Raw genomic sequence first — 23,668 nt, forward strand, 5'->3', positions numbered from 1 at the left:
GGCCGGCCCCTCTCTCTGGCGGCGTCTCCGGCCGCCGTCCCGCCCCTCTCCCCAGATCCGACCGGATCCAGCCGCCGCACCGCCCCCTCCTCCCCGGATCCTGCGGGGACTCCGCCCCTCCTCCCCGGATCTGGCGGGGACTCGCGTCGGGGGTCCCGGATCCGGTGGGGACTCACGTCGGGGGCCCCGAGAGCGGCGGCGTGGAGATGTGGTGGTGGTGGTGGCCGGCAGGAGGTAGCTCATGGTGGCTGGTGGGAAGCAGCTCATGGTGGTCGGCGGGCTGTGGTGGTGGCTGGCTGTGGTGGTGGCAGCGGCGTCGGCGGTGTGGATGGTGGCGGCGGGCGTGGATGGTGGCCGGCTGTGGTGGTGGTGGCGGTGGCGGCGGCGGTGTGGATGGTGGCGGTGGGCGTGGATGGTGGCCGGCTGTGGTGGTGGTGGTGGTGGCGGCGGCGTGGATGGTGGCGACATGCTGGTGGTGCGGCCGACGGTGTCGGCGTACCTTTTTTTCGGAAAAATGGTTGGCCGAGTGTTTTCTGGGCACTCGGCGAAAGCTTTGCCGAGTGCCCGACCGAAAACACTCGGCGAATGCTACTTTGCCGACTCAAATTTTGCCGAGTGCCGGATGCCGAATGTAATACTTGGCGAATTTGTTGCCGAGAGTATTTTGAGTTTCACCGAGTGCCCCTGGCACTCGGCATAAAACCTGTGTCCGGTGGTGATTAAGCATACATATACACATATGTATATTCATATTTGGGAATAAGCTCAAACAAGAGAAATAGCCTGCTCAAAAGCTACAAAAAATTCTAGCCTCCCTCTGTAATGAGCTAGACTACTTTGTGCCGGCCGTACGGAGCCGTTATTGCATCATTGGTTTCCTGGCGCGTCTGCGAACCCCACCCTAATTCCCTGTTCATTTTGTTCCTCTCAAGTGTTAAGTATTTAAGATCTGGGCTGTGAGTTTTGGCTGTGATTTTTTTACCGAAATCAACAGCAGGGGAAACCCCTACCTATTTTTTTATAAGTTTTTATTCCACACCCGTTTAATTCGCTCTCACGGGAACCCAGGCCTGGATGCTAGTGCTCTAACCACTAGGCTAAGCATGTGTTTTGGCAATGAGTTTTTTTTTTAAAAAAAGCTAAGCATGTGTTTGATTTGAGTATAAGATGTGACGCCATCCTATTTTTTGGATGGGTTGGTCCTTCATGGGATGCGACGATTCCAGTTCTTTGTTTAGTAGGAAAGGTAGAAAGAAATGGGATGGATAAGATTTCACAGTCTGTAATGGTAGACGCCACTACTGGTGGGGGTGGAATCACCCTGGCACGGATGACTATGATCATGGCGTTGCCTGGCAACGCCATTCCTAGATGCTGCTTTCGTCTCGTTGCACGAGCGCACAAGTGGCTGGGTCGAAGTCACATCACGGGCGGAGAGCATAAGGGGGACGATGTGGTCAAGCTCTAGCGACGGGCAGCACAATTGAGCTCCAGCAGAGGGTGGTTCGGTCGACTGTCTGTAGAGACACTATGCACTAGAGAACTGACTTTAGATACCACTCCCTTTAGTCTCGGTTTAATTTAGGCCCGAGAGAAAAGGGGGTGCGCTATAATTTACTCCTGGTTGGTATTTGCAATCGGGACTAAAGGGGACCTTTTAGTCTCGGTTCAAAAATCAGGCACCCATGGGGATCATTTAGTCCTGGTTGAAAAATTCAGGCACACGTGAGGGACCCTTATTCCCGGTTGGTAAGATCAACCGGGACTAAACACCCTTTAGTCCCGGTTAGTATTACCACCCGGGACTAAAGCAACCGGGATAAAAGGGGGTCCTTTAGTCCTGATTGGAAACTCCAACCGGGATAAAAGGGTCCCCACGGGTGGCTGAAAAAAGAATAAAGCCCTCAAACCCTTTTTATCCCGGTTTCTTGTTGAATCGAAATAAAGAATATCTATCTTTTGGTGTTTCCAACCGGGATAAAAAGGGTCCCCCATGTGTGGCTGGGAAAGGACTAAATCCCTCGAACCTTTTTATCCCGGTTGGTATTAACAACCGGGATTAAATAAGGTCTTTAATCCCGGTTGGTGTTACCAACCTAGATTAAAGGGTCCTCCATGAGTTAATACAAAAGGATAGCATCCTCTATATAGACAGATGTGGTATGTAGGTGGGATGGCAAGGAAGCTACGCGCGAGGTGAAAAATCGCGTGACTTGCGACGTGCGCGTGTGAAGAAAATCCAAATATTTTTATTTTTTGCAATTTGTTTTGCAAAACCATTTAGTCCTGGTAATATCAATCGAGATAAAACCTGCAGGCTCCGTAGGCATTGTGCGGGTGTTGCAGGCATACCTGCTAACCCCAGTAGGCCTTGTAGGTGCTGACCGCTTGAGCCTGCGTAAAAATAGCAGGTGCCCGCGGACAGCCGCAAATTTATTTTTGAAGGCAAATTTATTTTTGAAGGGCGAGCGTTGCAGGCTGGCAGGCTGGCCTGCGCCTACTTACATCCCTATCTCACTGGTAGAAAATTGACCTTTCATCCAACTCCTTTAGTCCCGATTAACATTGGACCTGTGATTAAAGTGGCTTTAGTCCCGGATCAAAATGTGCCACCTAAGACCACCACGGGGGAGGCTTTAGTCCCGGCTTTAGTCCCGGTTGTAACGGCTACAAAAAATTCCTACCGACACTCCACCCTTTTGTCCCGATTGGAATTACCAACCGGGATAAAAGGTAGGTTTAGTCCCGATTGGTAATTCCAACCGGGACTAAAGACCCCCATTTAGTCCCGGTTGATGTTTCCAACTGGGATAAAATGTTCCTTTCCACACGCGCCCCCTCCTACCCCTCTTTACCTTATCTTCTCCTCCTCTCCCTTATCCTCATCCAGGCGCTCTCCTCCTCTCCCTATCTTCCAGGCGCTTCCTCTCCTCCTCTCTCCTCTCTCTACGCCACCGGTGCCTCCCCGGCCGGGCCACCTGGCAGCTGGCGTGCGGCCCCGGGGCCTCCGCGGCCGGGCCACCGGAGGGGGGCCTCCCCGGCTGGGCCACCGGAGGGGGGCCTCCCCGGCCGGGCCGCTGCAGGTCAAGTTTTGGTTCCAGAACAAGCACACCCAGATGAAGGTACTAGCATCATCACCTCTTTGCATTCATGCTGTGTTGTGTGCTATGTTGCTAATGATAGCGTTTGCTTTTGTTGTTGCAAGGATGGGTCCAGACGCAGCAGGAGCAGCAGGAGAACACACAACTGAGGGCTGAGAACGAGAAGCGGATTAAAGAGCTTTAATCCTAGGTGCATGACCTGACCCAGGACTAAAGAACTCCTCTTTTATCTCGAAAATTTAATCCCGGATGGATTTTCGGTATCTTTAAGCCCTACCAATCGGGACTAATGCCACGTTTTCCACTGGTGTCTGTCACCCCCACCCCTTCTATATACTCATCCATCTCTTTTCACTGTTTTCAAGCTGAAGTATATAGTGAGGAAACGGAACAACATTTATGTTTTCCAACTCTCTTCGTCCTAAACTACTACTATTCCTTTAGGTAGTAAGTGCTCTTTTAAAAAATTTTAGACCAAATAGTAGACGCTAATCAATCTATTTACATGGCTTTGATAGATGAGCTGGGCGCATAGATTCCTGGGTCCATTTAATTATGCATGTTGGTAATTAACTCATCAACCAATTAGTAGAATGCTTTTGTCTCGTGAACTTGATCCGAGCTAACGAATTTGCATTTTTATATAGTCTGAAACCTAAAAGAGCACTCTTTTAGGTGATAACATTTGAACTCCAAAAGAGCACCGATTATTTTAAACCAGAGGGAGTAGTTTTTGATATGCATCTAGATCTATACTATGTGTAGATATATAGCAAAACTTATATATTTATAAAAACCAAAATAAATAGTATTTTTGGGACGGAGGGAGTTCTATCTCATTATCCCAATATCTCCTTTGCTCTAACTTCACTATGTCTCAAGTAAAATCTTTAATAGTCCACATATTTACTAGATCACCAATTTGTACATTATACATGCTTCAATATTTTATGCAACTAGATTCATGAAACCTAAAAATCAGCATTTTGGAAAAAAAATAGTCCAAGCAATATTTCATGTAAAAATGTTGAAACAATATTTCAAAAATATTGAAATTATATGTTCAAAATGTCTAAGTAGCACATTCAGAATGCTGATTTTCTAAAAAAAAAGAAAAATACCTAAAATTTACAAATATTGGATATCACGATTTAAGAGAACTACATTTCAAATTCTAGATTCAAAATTATTAATCACCTACCCGTCTTCCTCCAATCATGCCATGCACCTAGCTAGTTCGCTTGTTTCCCCACCTCACTTGGACATCAATCGACTAAGAGCAACTCCAAAAGAACATCTATCTCACCTCTAATATTTTCTTTAGGGAGAAAAATGAAAAAAAAGAAGTCGAACAGCTCCCCCAAAATTTCCCCAATCTTTCCGTGACGCGAATCCCGTCCGTCTTGCCGCACATATTTTCGCGACTTGCCTCCGCCCCCAATCGCCCCCCGACCATCCTTTCCCGCACGCGAGGGATCCATTCCCGTGGGTTTTTTCTGCCGCGGCCAGTTCGTGGAAGCCAAGAAACATTGCGTCTATGGCGAGGGGCGGCGGCGGTGAGGGTCGGCTGCGGTGCGAGGGGCGACACATGCAGCCATGTAAGGTGCGGCGGCGGGAGGCTTCAACGGTGCGTGGTGTCCGTCGGCAGCCAGCACCCTCAACGGCCCGGCAGTGACCACATCCCACAATGAACCATCGGTGGCAGAAATTTGCAGAGGTCTAGCGGCAATGACCTCGACCTGCCTAGTGATCTACAAGGTGGAGGACAACCCCGTCCTCCGACGGCAGTCCTTGCCGGCGACGATTTGGATTCTCTATCGGCGGTGCCGTATCCATCGAGCGACGAGCCCTCTGATGCCTTCGAACAAGTGGCCAACGGCAACCCATCTGTGAATGGCATGAATCAAAAGGTCTCTCAATTCTCTGTGTGAGATGAGATGGATTTCTTGTGCTCTGTAGTCAAGTGTACTTGCCTTCGCTTTGCCCATAGAAGGATTTTGTATTGATTGAACATAATGTGGCAACAGCAGTCAAAGCATCAGTAAGATTCAGTAACTATAGAGATGCATCAAAGTTCTGACATTACAAACAAAATGCTTTCAAGGTTCTATTAGCTGGTGGTAGAAATAGAGTTTATAACCTGGAAATCTTGCTCATCTATTGTTCTTGGATCCTTGGTTGAAACTGAAGTAATGCTTAGTGTTCTTGGTTCCTTGATCAGAAGATGGAATTTTTCTGCTATTTCACTGTACAATACTACTTCATTATCAGGGCTACTTTAACTTTAGGCAGAGTGGAGATTTTCCATTGAGCTTTGACTGAAAAAGTTATGGCTGATGCTTCCAGTTTTTTTGGGTCCTCCTGGTGGCTTGTTATTAGTATCATTATGGATGTGTTCGCAGTGCTAGGATCTGTGTTCGGTTGCTTGGTAACCTGCTTGTTTATCTTGCACTAATGCTGCTGCTGTAATGCATGGTGATCTGTTTTCGTAATGGAAAGACAGATTTTTTTCAGAAATCCTATCTAAAATCTGTTTGTCTCATCAGCACACTAACTTGATCATATAGTGCCCAACTAACCATGTGCTTGTGATCGTCGCAACCACTGCAATAGGCTAGCTTGCTGTGTTGAACTGATTTTCTGATGCAGAACCCACCTCAGCTATTAATGATTTCAAAGCCATCAGTATCCCATGGACATTGGCTGTCCTTAATAAGTGAAGTTGAGGAAGATATTTTGAGTCCAGTATCATGAAAATACATGTTGTAAAGAGTGTTGTGCTCTTGTTAACCATTTGTTGCGTATCTGACATGTCTTTAGGATTTGGAAGCTTCATCAGGACCAATTAAACTGCATATGAACTGACAGAAGCAACACCAGTAGACATGTCAAACTCACTTTGCACGCCCCTTCTAGTTATTATTGCATCCATCCATTATCTTTCTTAAGCATATATGCTTCTCTCCACTTTTCACCACTTATATAATCTGAACAGGTGCATTATGCAGGAATAGGATGTGACTTCCTCCTGGTGGTGAGGCTTTGTAGGTCATCAAAATTTCAATAGATCAAAACCAGGGAGCTCATCTTCCCATACATCTTTCAATATGTGCTTTCTGTACAACTGGGTCCTTTGCTTGTTGCTATGCTTTATTCAGATTGTGTTCTGTTGATTTAGGAACTATTTCAAATTGTGTTCTGTTCATTTACAATAAATTCAGATTGTGTTCTTTGGTGCAGTAGCTGCAACAGACTATATGGCTGAGTGTGTTGATTCATTGATACAGGGCTTTTAGAAAATGTTCTCTGGGATCGTCTGTACTAAAATTTGCAGCAACCCACAAGCACAAGAACTGTCACTCGGTTGTTCAGGTTACTCTTTAGGTTGTTGATCTTTCAGAAAAAGGTAGAAAAGGAGACTGAAAATTAATGATGCTGAGCAGTAATCAAAAGGAGCACTTAGTCATACTACAAGCACTGAACACAAAATTTGGAGCAAAAACCTATGAGAAAAAACCTATGTACCAGTATCACAAATAGAAGTTCTCGTAAGAATAACATCATGCCAATTACAAATAAATTTATAATGCAGTCAAAATTATTCAAAGTGATAATAAATATAAACTATATGTAATTATTTGTTGAGGCCTGGATGAAGTTGCCACAGGTGCTCAATGAGATCATCTTGAAATTGATTGTGAATATCTTTCTTTTTTATATTCTTATAATTTTTAATAAACTCCTCAAGTCAGGTGTTTCACTGTGAGAAATCTTCATATTTTCTCCCATCCCATCATAATTTAAATCATCTTCCTCATCACGCTCATCCTCAACTACCATGTTGTGCATAATGATACAAGCCCTCATGATTTGTCCGAGGGTGTCTTCATCCCAAAATTGAGCTCGCCCCCTAACGATAGCGATACGAGCCTATAGAATACCAAATGCTCATTCCACGTCCTTTCTACAAGCTTCTTGTGCAGTTACAAAATATTTCTTCTTGTTACCTTGTGGTTCAGGTATGGTCTTCACAAATGTGGCCCACGAGGGATGTATGCCATCGGCAAGATAATAACCCATTATATATTCATTATTATTAATGGTATAATTCACCTCTGGAGCTTGACCTTTAGCGAGCCATGCAAATAAAGAAGACTGGTGCAAAACGTTGATGTCATTGTGGGAATCCGGCATTCCAAAGAAAGCATGTCAAATCTAAAGATCTTCATCTGCAACAGCTTCTAGTACAATTGTAGGCTCATCCACATGCTCGGTGTACATACCTTACGATGCTGAAGGATAATTTTTCCACCTCCAATGCATACAATCAATCGACCTAAGCATACTAGGAAAACCTCTACTCTCTCCAATTGCAAGTAATCTAGCTGTATCATCTTCATTAGGTGATCTCTAGTACTCATCTCTAAAAACCTCCGCAACAACACTGATAAACTTTCTTAGACTCTCAATAGCAGTACTCTCACCAATACGAACATAATCATATGTATCAGCTACTCCATAATTTAACATCCAAAATGTTGCAATAATCTTTTGCAGACTAGAAAGGCCAAGTATACCGACAGCGTTTCTTTTCTACACAAAATATTCATCGTGTTGTTCTACGGCATTCCATATGCATACAATCAGCATACACCTCATTCGAAACCTACACGTCAAGAGTAATGAGACACACATGTATATGAATTTAAAAAATGGTCCAAATAAATCTATTGTATGCATACCATCGTTTGAAATAACTATGTCCGTGCGTAAGATTATTTTAAAAAATAATCTTGAACAACCTGTCTATCTCGCTGAAGTACTCGATGCCCTAGGATAGAACCACGATATTTTGTTTTATCATCGAACTCATCCACATTCATGACCACATGAGTAATAGAGAGGAAGAAATCATCTTCGTCATCATCTGATGACGTGTCCAACACCAATTGCATGGAAAGGTTTCGTCGACTCATACCCAATCCATTTTACCCATCTCTGCTTCCAATTGAAGAACGCAGGTTTGATGGGTGCAAGCTGCGGCGCAAGGAGGCGACGGTGTGTGAGGAGGAGAGAAACGTGAGTTGGAGACAAGACCGGCTCAGGTGATGAGCGTATCATGCTGATGTGGAATGTTTTGAAATATTGGGAAGGTTAGTACTGTGAACTGTTGTGCGATGATATGATTTTGAGGAAAAAAAAATTAGAAAAACTTCCTATACATAATTTTGGATAAGAATTTTAATCCACCGCTACTGTGGCTCGAAGAAGGAAGCGCTGGCTCTCCGTTTTCCACGAGGACATTCTACGACCATAACTGTACTGGGGCGTGCCCTGACTTCTTGTTGGGCTTGTGGGCTGATAAATTTAAGATCCAACAACAGCAACGTTCGTTCGGTTAGGCATGTAGGAGGAAGCCCGTAGACGTGGATCTGACTATGGCGGCAGTCTCGAACCATCCCCATCTCCTCTGCTCGCGCGCTCGCTTGACCGATGGCTTCCCGGCGGTGACCGTCGGGCCTCGGGCGGGGAGTTCTTGAGGGCGAGGATGTTTTGGATTGGGCGAGGGATGGTATTCCGGCTTCGGTTGTGAGCCAGCGTGTGGAAGCTGTGGCCGTGGGCCGCGGGCAAGTTGCCGGTCAGAGCAGAGTGGCCACCGCTGACCGGCCGGGACAGGAGACAGGACGAACTGCGCGAGCGCGCAAGTACGCCAGCTCACCATGTCTCCTTTCTGCCTATATATGCAATTCATTGTGTGGATGATTGCGGCGTAATTGTCCCACCGCGCACACCACGTGCTTGACTAAATGCCGGAGTAGACAATTCTTTACACTGCTGCGTACGTTGCCTTGGAGACACAACATACGTGGCCCGGCCGAAATGCATCTCTGTTTGGCCACTTCTATGGTATGAGCTATTACACCTCACGTTTTCTCCTGTCGGTCTTCGATTTCCTGTTTTTTTTGTTGTCATGCATTTAAGTGTGTTTTGGATTCTTATAGGATTCCATGTGCTATCCTGCTTTTGCCCCCTTTTAATGCGGTTTGAGAATCCTGAATTCCAAAGGGGCGAACAAAAAGTATCTCAACCATTTAGAGTCACAAATTGACACTCTTGAATCTTCCATGGGATTAGGAATAGAAAGGTGCGTGGCATTAGCCTCGTCTGATGGTCCTAGGTATCTGCTCCAATGCCATCAAGTTAACTGCTTATTCTCTCTAATGGATATTGAAAATTACATGATTCTAATCTGAGTACTGAGCATGCCATCTTGCGGGACATGCCAAGTATTCCTTGGAGGGAGCATCTGAAAATTGATGTGTCAACTGATGCTGTCAAGATTAGACTATCCTTTGTGCACTGTAGAATTTTGTACAATGTTTACAACAGTTGAAATGTACAAACTTTACAACAATTTACAAGGGTTGACAGCATAACCCTTGCATAGAAGAATATTTTTAAAACAAGAACTATGGAGAAACAGAAATTTGAAAGATTATTTTCTGCTTCAAAATCCGGCCTACTAACTGCAAGATGATCTGGCCCTGGGAGAAACAAGAACTAGGGAGAAACACTAGGAATAAGAATTACAGTGGATTCCATAGCTTAATCTGGCCTACTAACTGCAAGATGATCTGGCCCTGGGTATGGCATCTATCTATTGTCATCTTCCACTTGACAGGCTTGACGTCATGCCACTGCTCCCAACTATGGAAGGCAACGATGCATACTCATCAAAACCTTCATTTTGCATCAGGCCCAACACACTGAAACTTATGTTTGTGGGCATCAACTCCGGGAGTGGCATCTCACCGTTAAGGTATTGTATGACTTGACGCATACTTGGCCTTGCATTGCAAAATGGATGTGCACACAGCAATCCAAGAATTAATGCCAGGCTAACCTCATCAGAGTTGTAGTTGCCTTGTAACCTACTGTCAAGTGTGTATGTGAGTGATCCTTTGTGCCAATGCTCAACAACCCAATCAATTAATATCTGTGAGCTATCATCTGCATGACTATTGATAGGCCTTTGCCCGCAAGTTACCTCAAGAATGAAAATGCCAAATGCATACACATCTGTTTGAGTGGTTGCTTTACCAGTGCGTGCCAATTCTGGGGCAAGATATCCCATTGTACCAACCACATGGGTTGTTTGCGGATCAGTGCCGTGATCATACAAGCTTGCAAGACCAAAGTCACCTAGGCGTCCATTCATCTCACTATCAAGGAGAACATTGCTTGCTTTGATGTCTCTATGAATTACAACTTTCTCCCACCTCTCATGGAGGTAGAATAGACCATATGCTACACCTTTGATGATTTGAAACCTCTGAGCCCAATTCAGAGTGGGTTTATCCTCTTCACAATGTAAGTACTTGTCAAGACTGCCATTTGACATATATTCATATACCAATAGGAGTTCACCTTTTCTTCTGCAATAACCTAGTAGGTGCACAAGGTTGCGATGTCGGAGGTGGCCAATACTGACAATCTCAGCAACAAACTCTTTCATTCCCTGCTTTGACTCATGAGACACTCTCTTTACTGCAACCTCCAATCTTGAGACAGGGAGCAGACCTTTATACACCTTCCCAAATCCTCCTTGGCCGAGTAGATTCTTATTCTTAAATCCGTCTGTAGCGTGGAACAAATCCTTGTATGAAAAGCGGTGTGGCCCAAATTCGGCTTCCCAATCTTCATTTATCTCAGCATACTTCATTCTCCTCCTCACCAATAGAATTATAGTTGTTCCAACAATGAAGATGAATATGGCTGTGGCTATCGGTAGGATGATCTCCAGCAACTTGGACCGAGGTTTTGGGCCAACATGAGGCAGCTTCGGCAACTTGGTAATGTCAATCAATGGAGCAGGACGATTTATGCCCAAACTCCAGCCGGTTACACAATATAGTGAATTGATTGGACCAGTTGATGCCGAGAAACCAATGTAGGATGGATCTTCCAGCACTGTGGACAGGTTGTAGGTGGCTGACAGTAGTGGTCTGGAAGGTTTGGCTACCCTGATGGGAGCCAATGTCACGTTGATCTGTGTGGTCTCTCCATCGTAGTCCACCCACACTTGCATCTCTTTGCGGCTAACAAGGGATAAGTTTTTGAACATACCAATCTTGTCATCATAGAAGGCAGCAGACTTGGATTGGTTTGATGTGAGACTATTTATGTTGATGCCGATGTGGTTGTCATCGATGTCATTGAACTCAGTATTTTGGCTACTATCAAACTCGACTGCAAATATATGGTTACTTTCTTTGCCGTCACTTGTTTTGTTGAGGAGACCCAAGTATTGTGAGGTCTGTGCACCTGAGAAATCCTTGGTGGGAGAGATCAGGAAAGTCATTCCATCGGTACATTGATCAGAGTAGATGGGGACCATGCCGAACACAAAGGTAATGGAGAAAGACTGCACCATCTCACCAGGGGATTTGCGGAATCGCCATGGAGTGGGGTAGAACGCATGGCCTTTAATGTGGACTGTGTGATTTGTCAGCTCAAGGACACCGTCTGGTGTAATAGTGGCTGCTCCATCAAGGTTGAGGTTACTCCTGGAGAAGCCAGAGTAGACGAACTGGTCCTCTCCGGTTGCTGTGGTGAAGGATACAAGGCTTAGGGCCAGGGATAAGAGTAACTGTAAAAGGAGGGATAGACGCACCATGCCAGGCATGTCTGCAACTGTGAACTCAACAAGATGCAGGAATGAGTGCTTTCATAGGCAGTGGGAGGTGGTTATTGTGTTTGTAGAGTCATTCTGCTCTGTGGTCTGTAATTTATTTGCTGCAGACGGCAGCTTTTTGCTACGAATGTCAGTCGCATGTACTAAAGCTTTTCATACTAGTCGTCGTTCTGTGGTGTTATTAGTTCTGATAGCTTAACATGAATTAGTCTTGTGTTGAAAAGGTAGCCAGTTGTTTGAATGGAACTATACTTTTTGGTGCGATTATATGTGTGAAGGGGCAGATGCATCTATAACATTCAACTCTTTTGCAAATAAAAATAAACACCACCAGATATGATTGGTGTGCCATATTAAATTCTTCTCTCTATTTTCTGCTAATTAAGATCCTTAGCTCAAGTGAAATATCATAGTTGACGGTGAATTTTATATTAGGTCTACACTTCATAAAGATTTAGACTTATGGTCTTTTGTAAGAAAGAATGTGAATTTCCACGAATGAATCACAGTCAGTTGAATCTCTCAGATTTTGTTCTCAAGACAATTTTGTGAGTTATTTATTACAAAATTTTCAGATGAAACTAATTACCACTCTTTCCAAAGCTGTTGCAAAAATAGCGGTTTTAAGTTCTTATGTCACTGAACCAAAAGTAGAAAACACATCGGCATATGATTTAGGGAGACAGAGTAGACCTAAGCATTTTGAGCCCTGTCCAGCCCAGCCCAAGCCTGGTGGGTTTTGGCCCACCCATGCTATCTGCCGGGTCGAGCGTGGTCAGCGAAAACTAAACCTGAAAAAAATCGAGCTTGTTCGTTCGTGTGTTTTCTCGTTCTTCTATTCATCGCCAGAGGACAGGCTTCTGACATAGCAAACTAGACCATTCTTAATTTTTATAGTCAATTGAATCCAGTGGGAAATTTTTCTATGTAGGCCTTTGGAACCAAAGGAATAAACATTTAGAATCCTATGAAATTCCTTCAAGATGTGTTTTACTAAGGATTATGGGATGATATCTAGCATAATCCAACATCATCTGAAATTTTCTTTTTTTGATGAAACAGGAGGGTTTTATCCCTGCTGGTTATATATTAAAAGAAACAAATACAAAGCAGTTTGTAACTAAGATACAAAGAAGGTTAAGAAGAAAATCACGAAGATTACAACATAAGCTCTAGCCATTCAACCATTGATTGTTTCCAGACCTTTTTACTCTATGCAGAACTAATGCAAAAATAGTCTTAAAGCGCGCGATCCCTTGTGTTGTTGGTGGTATGCCACGAAAGATTGAATCGTTTCTTACCATCCATATGCACCAGCTCATAATTATGATAATTTCCATGAAGAAGGGAACGAGTTTTGAAGGTAGTCATAATGGAATAAGGATCCAGCTCATCATCTGAAATTTTCTTAATTTGTATCTATCTCTCTCATCTGCTTCCTCTTTCATTCTCTTCCTTAAAGTTGTCTTGTGTCTTCTCCATCAACAGGATTCCAAAAGCTAGAGGCCCTGCATCTTATATTCCTGTTTTCAAACAAATCCCTAATGTGCTTAGGTCAAGTGAAATACAGCATTAAGGTTGATAAAATTTCATAAACTAACATAATTAAGGAAATTAAGTTTGAACGAATATGGAATTAAAAAATGATACAAGTATGCTAGAGCTTCCATTGGTTACTTGGCATTCAAATGTGCCCCAATGCGGTCCTAGAGACCCAGTTTACTTATCAAGATTTTGGGGATTAAGATCTCATTGAATTGGTCTCCGCTTGCCTATGTCAAGATTTGAAAATTGTAATCCCAGGTTGAGATGGGGTATCCATCCATCACTGCCAGCGAGACTGGAATTGTTCTACACTACTTTGTATTTGATAAAATTTTGGTTGTTTTCAGATTCATCCTGTCTCTACTCTGGCTTGACAGGTAAGAAGAAATGACTTGGCAGTCCTTTTCTTCCATGCCCTGGTGGTTGAGATTGCTGTGGAAAGTTTCTACCGGCAGTTCCTAGACTACTAATGAAATCTGGTGGTTATGAAGACACCAAATTTCCCAAGGTGTTGCTAAATTCTCACCACCATAGATGTTACGGACTATTAGTCAATTACTAAGGATCACTGGATGGAGAAGAGTTTTTCGACGAAAAATCCAGGTGAGCATAGCAAAGCCATGGAAATTGTGGCAAGTAAAGCCAAGTACATTATTGACCTTAGGAATCCTCTTGGGCACAAGAATCTTTCAGGAGAGACTCAATAATAGACCGAGGGAGCGAAGTCTAGGAATGCTCCCCTCCATTGGTTTGAATGACATTGATGTTCTTCAATCACAATTAATTTTTATGCCATGATTCATGATTGGATCAGCAGATGAATGTCATTTTGCCGTCCTAGATCATATAATTGTTGCCGGTCAGTGCAGTGCATCCAGTCAAACCTTCCCCGATGTTGAAGGCCACTCCCGGATAATCGACCTTTCGTCTACTACATTAGTGCCGGTTGCAATTGGATCCGGTACTAATGTAAGCATTAGTACTAAGCTTAACAGCTAGTTCTCCAGGAGGCCCCCGTACCGGTTGGAGCCTCCACCCGATACTAATGTGCCACCGGGCCTTTAGTACCGGGTGAAGCCTCCACCTGGTACTAACTTCCCTCCTATAAATCCGCCTTCTTCCTCCTCCTACCCGAGCCATTCGCCACAGCTTGGACTTCATCCTATCCATGATGCCATAGGGGAGGTGCTGCCGGATTGAAGACCATTTCATGAGGATTTCACTCATTCAAGTGTTATAAAGGTTAGAAACTTCATCCTCCGTTGATACATGGTTAGTATACTAAGTTTTATGATTTAGAGCTAGAGTAATTTGTGATTTTTAGAATAAGGTACAATGGAGAAATCTTTCATTTACATGCATGTGTTATTTAGAGCTCATATTTGTGATTTTTGAATAAGATACAATTTTTTGGATGCTATGTTTCGTATTAGTCAAAGAAATTGATATGAGGTTAGAGGAATAATTTTATAGTTTAGTACTTTTCAAATATGAGCTAAATAAATTATGGCAAATGTGAGCAAGATAAATTGTGGTACATAGAGATAATAAGATGAAGTAGAGGTACGTAATTAGTCATTTTAGAATAAGCTAGAGAAAATTTCATTTATATGTTATATTTGAGCTAAGTAAATTATGGGGAAAATATCTAATTTGTTTATAGTTTAGTTATTTGCAAAGATGTCATGAAGATGTTGTGGTAGGTCAAGAACCTCCTTTTGGTGGTCGTTATGCTCCACCACCAGTCCTTGGTGTTTCAGGTCTACTTAGTACTACCGTTGCAGGAAGCACAAATAAACCACAGGATGAGGCTGGGTCAGCGAAACCTTCGTCTTCGCCGCACAAGGATGCTTAAAGTTCTCCTAGATAGTACTTAGTGGATGATTTGTCGTACTGCATCATGTTGTTTGGGTTTGAAATTTAAATTTGTGTATTTCTATCAAAACTTTCAGCAATATTTGAGTTTAGTGTATCATGTTGCTTGGGTCTGAAATTTCAGTTCGTGTATTTCTATCTAAATTTTCAACAACATTTGAGTTTAATGGTATTTGTATCATGTTTGTTATGTTTCATATATAATTGTATAGATGATTAGAATATCTTTGGTTCGGTAATACCTTGTAGATGAATCAGCAATGGATGTATACAACGTAGACAAATGCTCCATGGAGTACATTAATGGCTTGCGTGGTTTTTTCGATCTGGCAGAATCCAACAAACCGCCGTCCGGTTTCATTTGTTGTCCATGCATAAATTGCAAAAATTAGAATGATTATTCATCCAGAAACATTATTTAGACCCACATATACAGTTCTGGATTCATGCCTAACTATTTTGTTTGGACCAAGCATAGGAAAAGTGGAGTTATGATGGAGGATGATGATGAAGAAGAAAATTACAACATTCATGACTGGATTCAAGGAGGTGCCTTTGCAGATGCTCCAATGGGCGAGGCTGAAGAAGAGATGGAAAGAAGTTTGAGTGTATGTTAGATGATCATAAGAAATTGTTGTACCTAGATTGCAAACAGGAGCACAGAAACTTAGGTACCACACTGAAAATGCTGCAATGGAAGGCAAAAAAGGAGTTTCTTACAAGGGTTTTTATGAGTTAATGAAAATCATAAAGGACATGCTTCTCGAGGGGAACGAATTGCCGTCCGGATAGTCAAACAAGGGATATCGAGCCTACACACACTATTTAGATGATACTTGCAGCATATATTTGAAACACTGTAGGAAGGTCATGCATACGGGCCATCGTCGATTTCTTCCTGCTAAGCACCCATTAAGAAAGAAAGGGAAGCATTTTGAGGGGGGCAAGAAAAACGTACTAAGTCCGTTCATCGTAATGGTAAACGTGTATTTTCTTTGGTAAAGATTGTGAGGGTAGTCTGTGGCAAGGATTCTGGTAGCCAACCTGTATGAACGACGAGGACGGACATGCATCCATGTGGAAGAAAAAGTCTATATTTTGGGAGCTACCTTATTTGGAAGTCCTTGAGGTCCGTAATGCAATTAATGTGATGCACCTGATGAAAAATCTTTGCGTGAACGTGCGTGGATTCCTGGGTACATATGGAAAGGCAAAGGATACAATTGAAGCATCTCGGGACCTGAAACGTATAAAACAACGAGATAACCTACATCCGGAATAGATAGATGATGGACATTACTTATATCCTACCAGTTACACTCTCAGTAAGGAAGAGAAGGAAAGCATGTTTGAGTGCTTGAATAATATCAAGGTCCCATCGAATATACAGAGAATAATAAATTTTAAAAAGAAGAAATTCATAAATCTAAAGGCCCATAACTGCCACGTCTTGATGACACAATTGTTGCCTATTGTACTGAGGAGTATCCTACCAAAGAATGTGAGAATGACAATCGTGAAGCTATGTGCATTCCTCAGCATAATTTCTTAGAAGGCAATCCATTCAAACAATCTACTAAAGCTACAGAATGACGAGGAGCAATACCTTGTCAGCTTTGAGATAGTCTTTCCACCTTCGTTCTTTAATATCATGACCCACCTTCTAGTCCACCTTGTTGAAAAGATTTTTGTTCTCGGTCCTGTATTTTTACACAATATGTTCCCTTTCGAGAGGTTTATGACAGTTCTAAAAAGGTATATTCGTAATCGTGCCCGTCTAGAAGGAATCATCGTAAAGGGATATGGAATAGAGGAGATCATTGAGTTTTGTGTTGACTTTATTGACGACATGAGTTCGATTGGAATCCCTGTATCACGCCACGAGGGGAGACTGAAAGGAAAGGGCACACTAGGGAGGAAAGCTTGGATGAATATCGATGAGGATACATTTCGTAAAACACACTTCACGGTCCTGCAACAATCATCCCTGGTCGCTCCATATATGGAGGAGCATAAGGCTATTATATTGTAATTGCTGCGGGAGAAAGAATGGGTCGGCACACCAATAAACCTACATCAGACCAGACCAGACGGCATGCCAGCAAAGAGCAATAGAGCTGTTGGACTGAGTAGATGATTCTATATTTGACGCATGGTTCCATGTACAAATATGTGCAAACCAATAAACAGAAAAAGAGAGTGAATGGAGGACTAAAACATCTTCAAGAGCTATGCAAAAATACCATGATTTAAAATTCATTGTCACCCATTAAAGGATGCCACATCCTAGTCAAGAAGATTATTGATTTTGACCTGAATATTCAGATTACTATGGTTCGTACATTTGTTTCATTGAACCTGGACAGCGTCTATTTTTTTCCTGCAAGAGTGTGACCACAACGACAGTTTGACTATTAGTAACCACTAATGACGGTTTGGTTGATTGATAAGAAATGTTATAAAAATCAAGGTCGTGGTATTTCCTAGAATTTAATGCAAAGTTTTCAACAAGTCAGCCTCAAAGTTATTGCCATACGTAATCAAAATATAATTTTCAGCAACACAAATGTCCACTCAGTCACCCTCAAATTTGTTGACATGTATAATTGCAATCTCACTTCCTATTCTTTCATGTAAAAAAATCATCATTGTCAGTATTAGAAACATATCATTTTCCATGTTTATTACCAGAGAAAAGCATGCCCAAGTTAACAAGAAGTAGAAACGTCAGTAACTACTCAAGTTGTGTAGCTCCACTGCTAATTTTGAGCCTGCCAAATTGCCAAAGAGTGCACTTAAGCTTATGGCCACAGCATATGATCCACAAAATATAAGGTAGCAGGCATGCTTAAGGAGATTATGTTCTTCTGCCTGCTCATGGGCCTGCAACAATCATCCCTAGTCACTCCATATATGGAGGAGGACAAGGCTATTGTACGGTCCTCAAACTAAGGGAAGACTGAGGCCTGGATTATATGTCATCACATTGACACTTTCGCCTCTTGGTTGCGGCAACGACTAATGGGTGATGACACGATTGAAGAACAACTAGCATGGTTGGCTAGGGTCCATCTATCTCAATATCGACATTCCAAGGATACGAGATAAATGGGTACACATTTTACACGATAGCCCAAGATCAAAACAGCAAAAATTAAAATAGTGGTGTCCGTATAGATGCAATAGATAATAATGGAAAAAAAGACAGATACTATGGTGTCATTGAGGAGATATGAGAACAGGACTATAGACCTTTGAAAATTCCTTTATTTTCGTGCCAATGGGTGAAACTTACTGGAGGAGATGTCACTGGAGGAGGCGTAATGACAGACAACTATGGGATGACAATAGTGGACCTCAACAAGATTGGATACAGAGACGAACTATTCGTCCTAGCCAATGATGTGACTCAAATTTTCTACGTGAAGGACATGTCAAGCAAACCAATAAGGAAGGGTGCTAATAAGTCAGATGACCAGCCAAAGCGCCACATAGTTCTTCCAGTGAAAAGAAAAATCATTGGAGTTAAGGATAAGACTAACATTTCAGAAGATTATGATCAGTTCGATGATCTTACTTCATTTTCAGTCGAGGTTGACCCAAGCATCCTGTTAGCCAAAGAGGGCGCTCCATACTTACACCACGATCACAACTAAGGGACGTTCATAATGATATGTGGTCAAGTGACAAAGTTTTATGGTCAAGTGACAAAGTAGTGTTATAACATTCTATGGAGTTATTAAACAAGAACTGATTTTTGCATGGTTAAAATATTAAATATTTCAATTTTTTTAGCACCATTAAATATTAAACACTAAATTTATGTACCATTAAACAAGTACATGATTAAGTCATGGTAAACATGTTAATAACACTACAGGCACTGCTGTTCTAAATTTTTGCAAGGTCAAAATATCTATTTTTTTGAATTTTAAAGTTAACATAAGTATTATGACCATCATAACCTATTTCCATGATAAAATTAATAATTTTACTATGTTTGATATTTAAATGCATCTAATATTTTTATTGTGTCGATCTATACAATAGCAATTGTAAAAGAAAGAAAAATAAGAAGATGTTTAGGCGGGAACTGAAATTGGGCTGCAACACTTTTAGTACTAGGTGGTAGCTACACCTAGTACTAAAGGAGTGCGTTTTCATTTCACGCGCAGCGCACCCCTTAAACCCGGGTGGTAGCTACACCTGGTACTAAAGGGTGGTCTTTAGTACCGGGTGTAACCACCACCCGGCCCCAACACTTAGCGTGATCTTCATCATCCGAATCTGCTGCCGCTTCCCTCCACACCATGCGCCCCCATCGACCGCCATGTGCCTTTTCGCCGCCGTCGCCCCCGTCGACCGCCGCCGTCGACCGCCGCCGCCCCTCCTCGTCGACTGCCAGCCGCGCCCCCTCATCGCCCCTGTCGACCGCCACCACCCGTCCTTGTCACCGCGGTTGACCGCAGCACCCCCTCGTCAGCCCCTATCGGCCGCCGCTGCCCCTCCTCGTCGCCGCCGTCGACCGCCAGCCGCGCCCCCTCGTCGCCCCCTCCACGCAACCGCACGCGGCCAACCGCAAGCTTGCGTCTTTTCCGCTAACGTAAGCCCGCGGCCGGCTGACATCATCTTTTTTTTTCTTTTTTATTTGTGCAGCATATGAAATTAACTAGAAATTGTAGGAAAAATTGTTTAATTAGCTAGAAATTGTAAAAAAATCCTGTTAATTCTTAGAAATGTATAAAAATAAGTTAAAATTACTTTGATACTTTTAGAAATTACCAAGTAATTTTATGATGTTGTCATTTACTATTACAAAATTCATCAAATAGTTCAATCAATTATAGAAATGTGCAATTCACTGTAAATATTTTTGTAGTCAATTATTGTACAAGTGTTTCATTCTTTTTCTTTGTCATTTTCTAGCAATTCACTGTATATATAGTTGGTAGTCATTTATTCACAAGAAACCTTGTGATATGACTGATGCAGAACTCCACGCAATAATGGATGCAAAGATTAAAGCTCACTTCGCACTAAAGCCTCCCATGAAGAAAGATCCACCACTTGATAAGATTAAACTTCGGGATTTCATTAGAAGCATGGAGAAAAAGGTAGAAAAACCACCGCTATCTGACTACGACCGACAAATAACAAAGGATTTTCAGAAGAAGAAAAGTGGGTCAAGTATTCCACACCTTGGAACCCAATCTAACCAATCGATTGCCCTGCTCCAGGTACTTTTGGAGTTTGATTAGAATCTGCTTCAATTCACAAAAGATACAAATCTCACCCCAGCTCAACATTGAGGAGAGGATCACATCCCAAAGCACTCTAGGGCTGCTAAATGGAAATATGAGTTAGGGAAACCGCTTGTGTGGCCGCAGTTGATGGGCCATCTTCCAACGAAGATGTACAAATTGTACCAATGGTACATGAAGGCTTTAGCCAATGGTTTACTCATGCTCGAAGTTCGGATTGGAGATCGACATTATTTCCATAGGAAAGATATTATAAATGTGCCACTAGAGGAACTCTATTACCTTTACAATCAAGACGCACTTGACAAGTCACTCATCAGTTCCTCGGTTCTGTAAGTCTTTAATTTGCTCTAACTTCAAAATCTCTAGTCATTGTGCGATGTCTTAACTCCTATTCGATTTTGTATCATGCAGGATGGAGATTCAAACTTCTCGTATACTACGACGCAGGCTTCATGCACCTGAATATTATAAACGAGTCAACTCTAAGAGATAGACCAAATCGGACCTTGAAGAACATATATAAGATCCTCGACAACCAACATTACAAGAAGTACATACTTCTACCGTACAACTTTAAGTGAGCATGTTTCCCATCTCTTTTTTTTGAAATAGTAGTTAAACATAAGACTAACTAGCTTTGGCTAGGCATATATGTACAGCTTCCACTGGACACTCCTTGTTATTGTGGTTGATCGAAGCGCGGTCTATGTCGTGGACTTTTTGAGGAAACCAAGAGATCAATACAAAAACCTCATACTGAACAAAGCATGGGCTCGATTCTGTCGACATCACGTGGGTGACCTGAAGGAAGAACTTGATTTGAAGCCTGAATTCCCGATATGTGTTGAATTTTCACATCTCGTGACACTTCCTTGAACACAATAAATATTTCATAACTTCTTTTGCCATATATATAGTGTTTGAGATAGGATCCGAGGAATAATTTATGCGTATACTACGTATGTGAGTTCATCCATGGCTTTGTCGGTCCGAAGCGTGTGACCAACCATGAAATCAGAGAGTACGTAGACAAAATTCTTAACAATGAATTAGTTCTAATTGTGCAGACCTATTGATCTACTATATAATAATATTGATCAATGACACAGATGAGAGACACGAAGGTAGCACTCCTTGATACAGAAAAAATCAGGGCAATTCAAGAACAACTCAGTGGATTTCTTCTGGACGAGGTAGTGAACCCAGTGGGGGAGTTCCATAATAATGGATCAAATCTTCATCACTGTCAGGACTCAGGTTTAGAATAGTTGATGCAAAATGTTGAACTTGGAAAGTTGATGCAATGTAATATTATTCATATATGTGTATGCACAATATGTCTATATATATAATATTATCTCAAGTATAATATTATAGATAAATACAACTTTATATATACATTAGCGTATTAGAACTAGTATACATAAAGGAAACAAATACGAAATACTAATAGGTAATAAAGAAACAGAAAAGAAAATAAGAAAAGAAACATAAAAAAAATATATTAGTAACGGTTGTGGAGACCAACCGATACTAAATTGACCTCGGTCATGCGCGACGTGGCAGCCAATTTAGTACCGGGTTGGGTCTCCCCAACTGTTACTAAAAGATCCCCTTTAGTATTGGTTATTTCAATTTAGTACTAAAGGCCCTCCTTTAGGGCCTGATTGGGAAACCATGTGTTAAAAGTTTAACACCTGTCACATCGGATGTTTGGATACTAATTAGGAGTATTAAACATAGGCTAATTACAAAACTAATTGCACAGATGGAGTGTAATTCACGAGACGAATCTATTAAGCCTAATTAGTCCATGATTTGACAATGTGGTGCTACAGTAACCAATTGCTAATGATGGATTAATTAGGCTTAATAGATTCGTCTCGTGAATTAGCACAGGGTTCTGCAATTAGTTTTATAATTAGCTCATGTTTAGTTCTCCTAATTAGCATCCGAACATCCGATGTGACACTATTAAAGTTTAACACCTCGTATCCAAACATCCCTTTAGTACCAAACTAGCAATATTGGTTGCGCAACCGGTACTAAAGGGGGTTACGAACCGGTATTGATGGGGCAGTGTGGGTTTGATCAACTTTGGCAGGTATTATGAGCGGACCGGTCCTGAAGGACTTCCACGAATGTAGTTACTTCCGGAAATATTTGCTTTTGCTTCCATGATGCTTTTTTAGTGTTGTGTCGGCATTCCCACATCATACGATGACCGGGTCGGGGAACCTTTTTTGTAGCTTGATTAACTTCTGATCCTTATAATTCCGCCCATGTATAAAATCCTTTTTAACAGAATCATGTGATGGCCCTAATATTTTTTTTTCTCTGAAAGAGCCTTGGTTTTTGCTTCACGTCAATATTATGTTTCCATTTAAATGTGATAAGAGGAAGCCTTTTCGGCCTTGTTCTATCAATATCGCTGGGTCGTAGTTTACTAGTTTGCCAGATTGCACTTGAACTTTACTTCGTGGTTCCAGATTAACATGTTCACAAACCTTTATGAACAAAAATGATATTAATTTTTAGGGTCTGCAACCTGTGCTGATGCACGGTCAATTTTTTGGCCACCTTGATCATGCAACATCAAAGTTCGAGTACTTTATTTGGCAATTCTAGAACACATAACTTGGACCGCTTTTGTCTATGGTACAGCGTAAAGTCAGAAATGAAGTGCGAGCGTTGGTTATTGCTCAAGGATCAAGGCCTTGAAATGGTGGCACGATGATAGATATGGCAAATGTGTGTTGTTCTGACTATTGTCATCAGAATTGTGGTGATTTTAAGTCATAGTGGACAGGAGCTTTTTTTTTGTTTAGCGAAGTGCCATTACTGAAACTTAGGAAAAGTTATAGTTTCCTTAATAAAACCCATGGTTAGGTATTAATGTTTCCTATGGTTAGCTCTGTGTGCAATTTGTTCCTGCACAGTGACTACACGAAATGGTAAAAGTCTCTTCTGGTACAGAGCAATCAGATTGTTACAACACGTAGGGTCTGTTTGTTTGAGGTGCAGCTTTTGGGTTTTTTTGAAAAGCTGCTGCTGGCTTTTTGATTCTAAAAAGTCAACACTAGCTTTTTACAATATGTGTTTAGTTTTCTGAGCTCAAAAAATGTAAACAAAGATAGTAATCTAAAAGATAACCATGTCTTTGAATAGCAATCCAATTTTCATGCGCA

General features: G+C 42.0%; 1 protein-coding gene and 1 long non-coding RNA gene across 2 annotated transcripts; one reads left to right on the plus strand and one right to left on the minus strand.

The window, feature by feature from the left end:
- The first annotated feature begins 2,904 nt into the window (after positions 1-2,904).
- On the plus strand, positions 2,905-6,343 carry LOC101766629. Its single transcript, XR_001163828.2, has 3 exons — positions 2,905-3,122; positions 3,206-3,291; positions 6,110-6,343. It is a non-coding gene; the product is annotated as an uncharacterized LOC101766629 (long non-coding RNA).
- Positions 6,344-9,469: 3,126 nt separating this feature from the next.
- Positions 9,470-11,823, minus strand: LOC111256981 (L-type lectin-domain containing receptor kinase IV.1-like). The gene has a single exon (XM_022825803.1). The coding sequence runs from the start codon at positions 11,785-11,787 to the stop codon at positions 9,766-9,768; it is 2,022 nt and encodes a 673-aa protein (XP_022681538.1). The 5' UTR covers positions 11,788-11,823; the 3' UTR covers positions 9,470-9,765.
- Positions 11,824-23,668: the final 11,845 nt, after the last annotated feature.

The sequence above is a fragment of the Setaria italica genome, chromosome IV, assembly GCF_000263155.2.
Source record: "Setaria italica strain Yugu1 chromosome IV, Setaria_italica_v2.0, whole genome shotgun sequence".
In the NCBI taxonomy this organism is placed as follows: Eukaryota; Viridiplantae; Streptophyta; class Magnoliopsida; order Poales; family Poaceae; genus Setaria; species Setaria italica.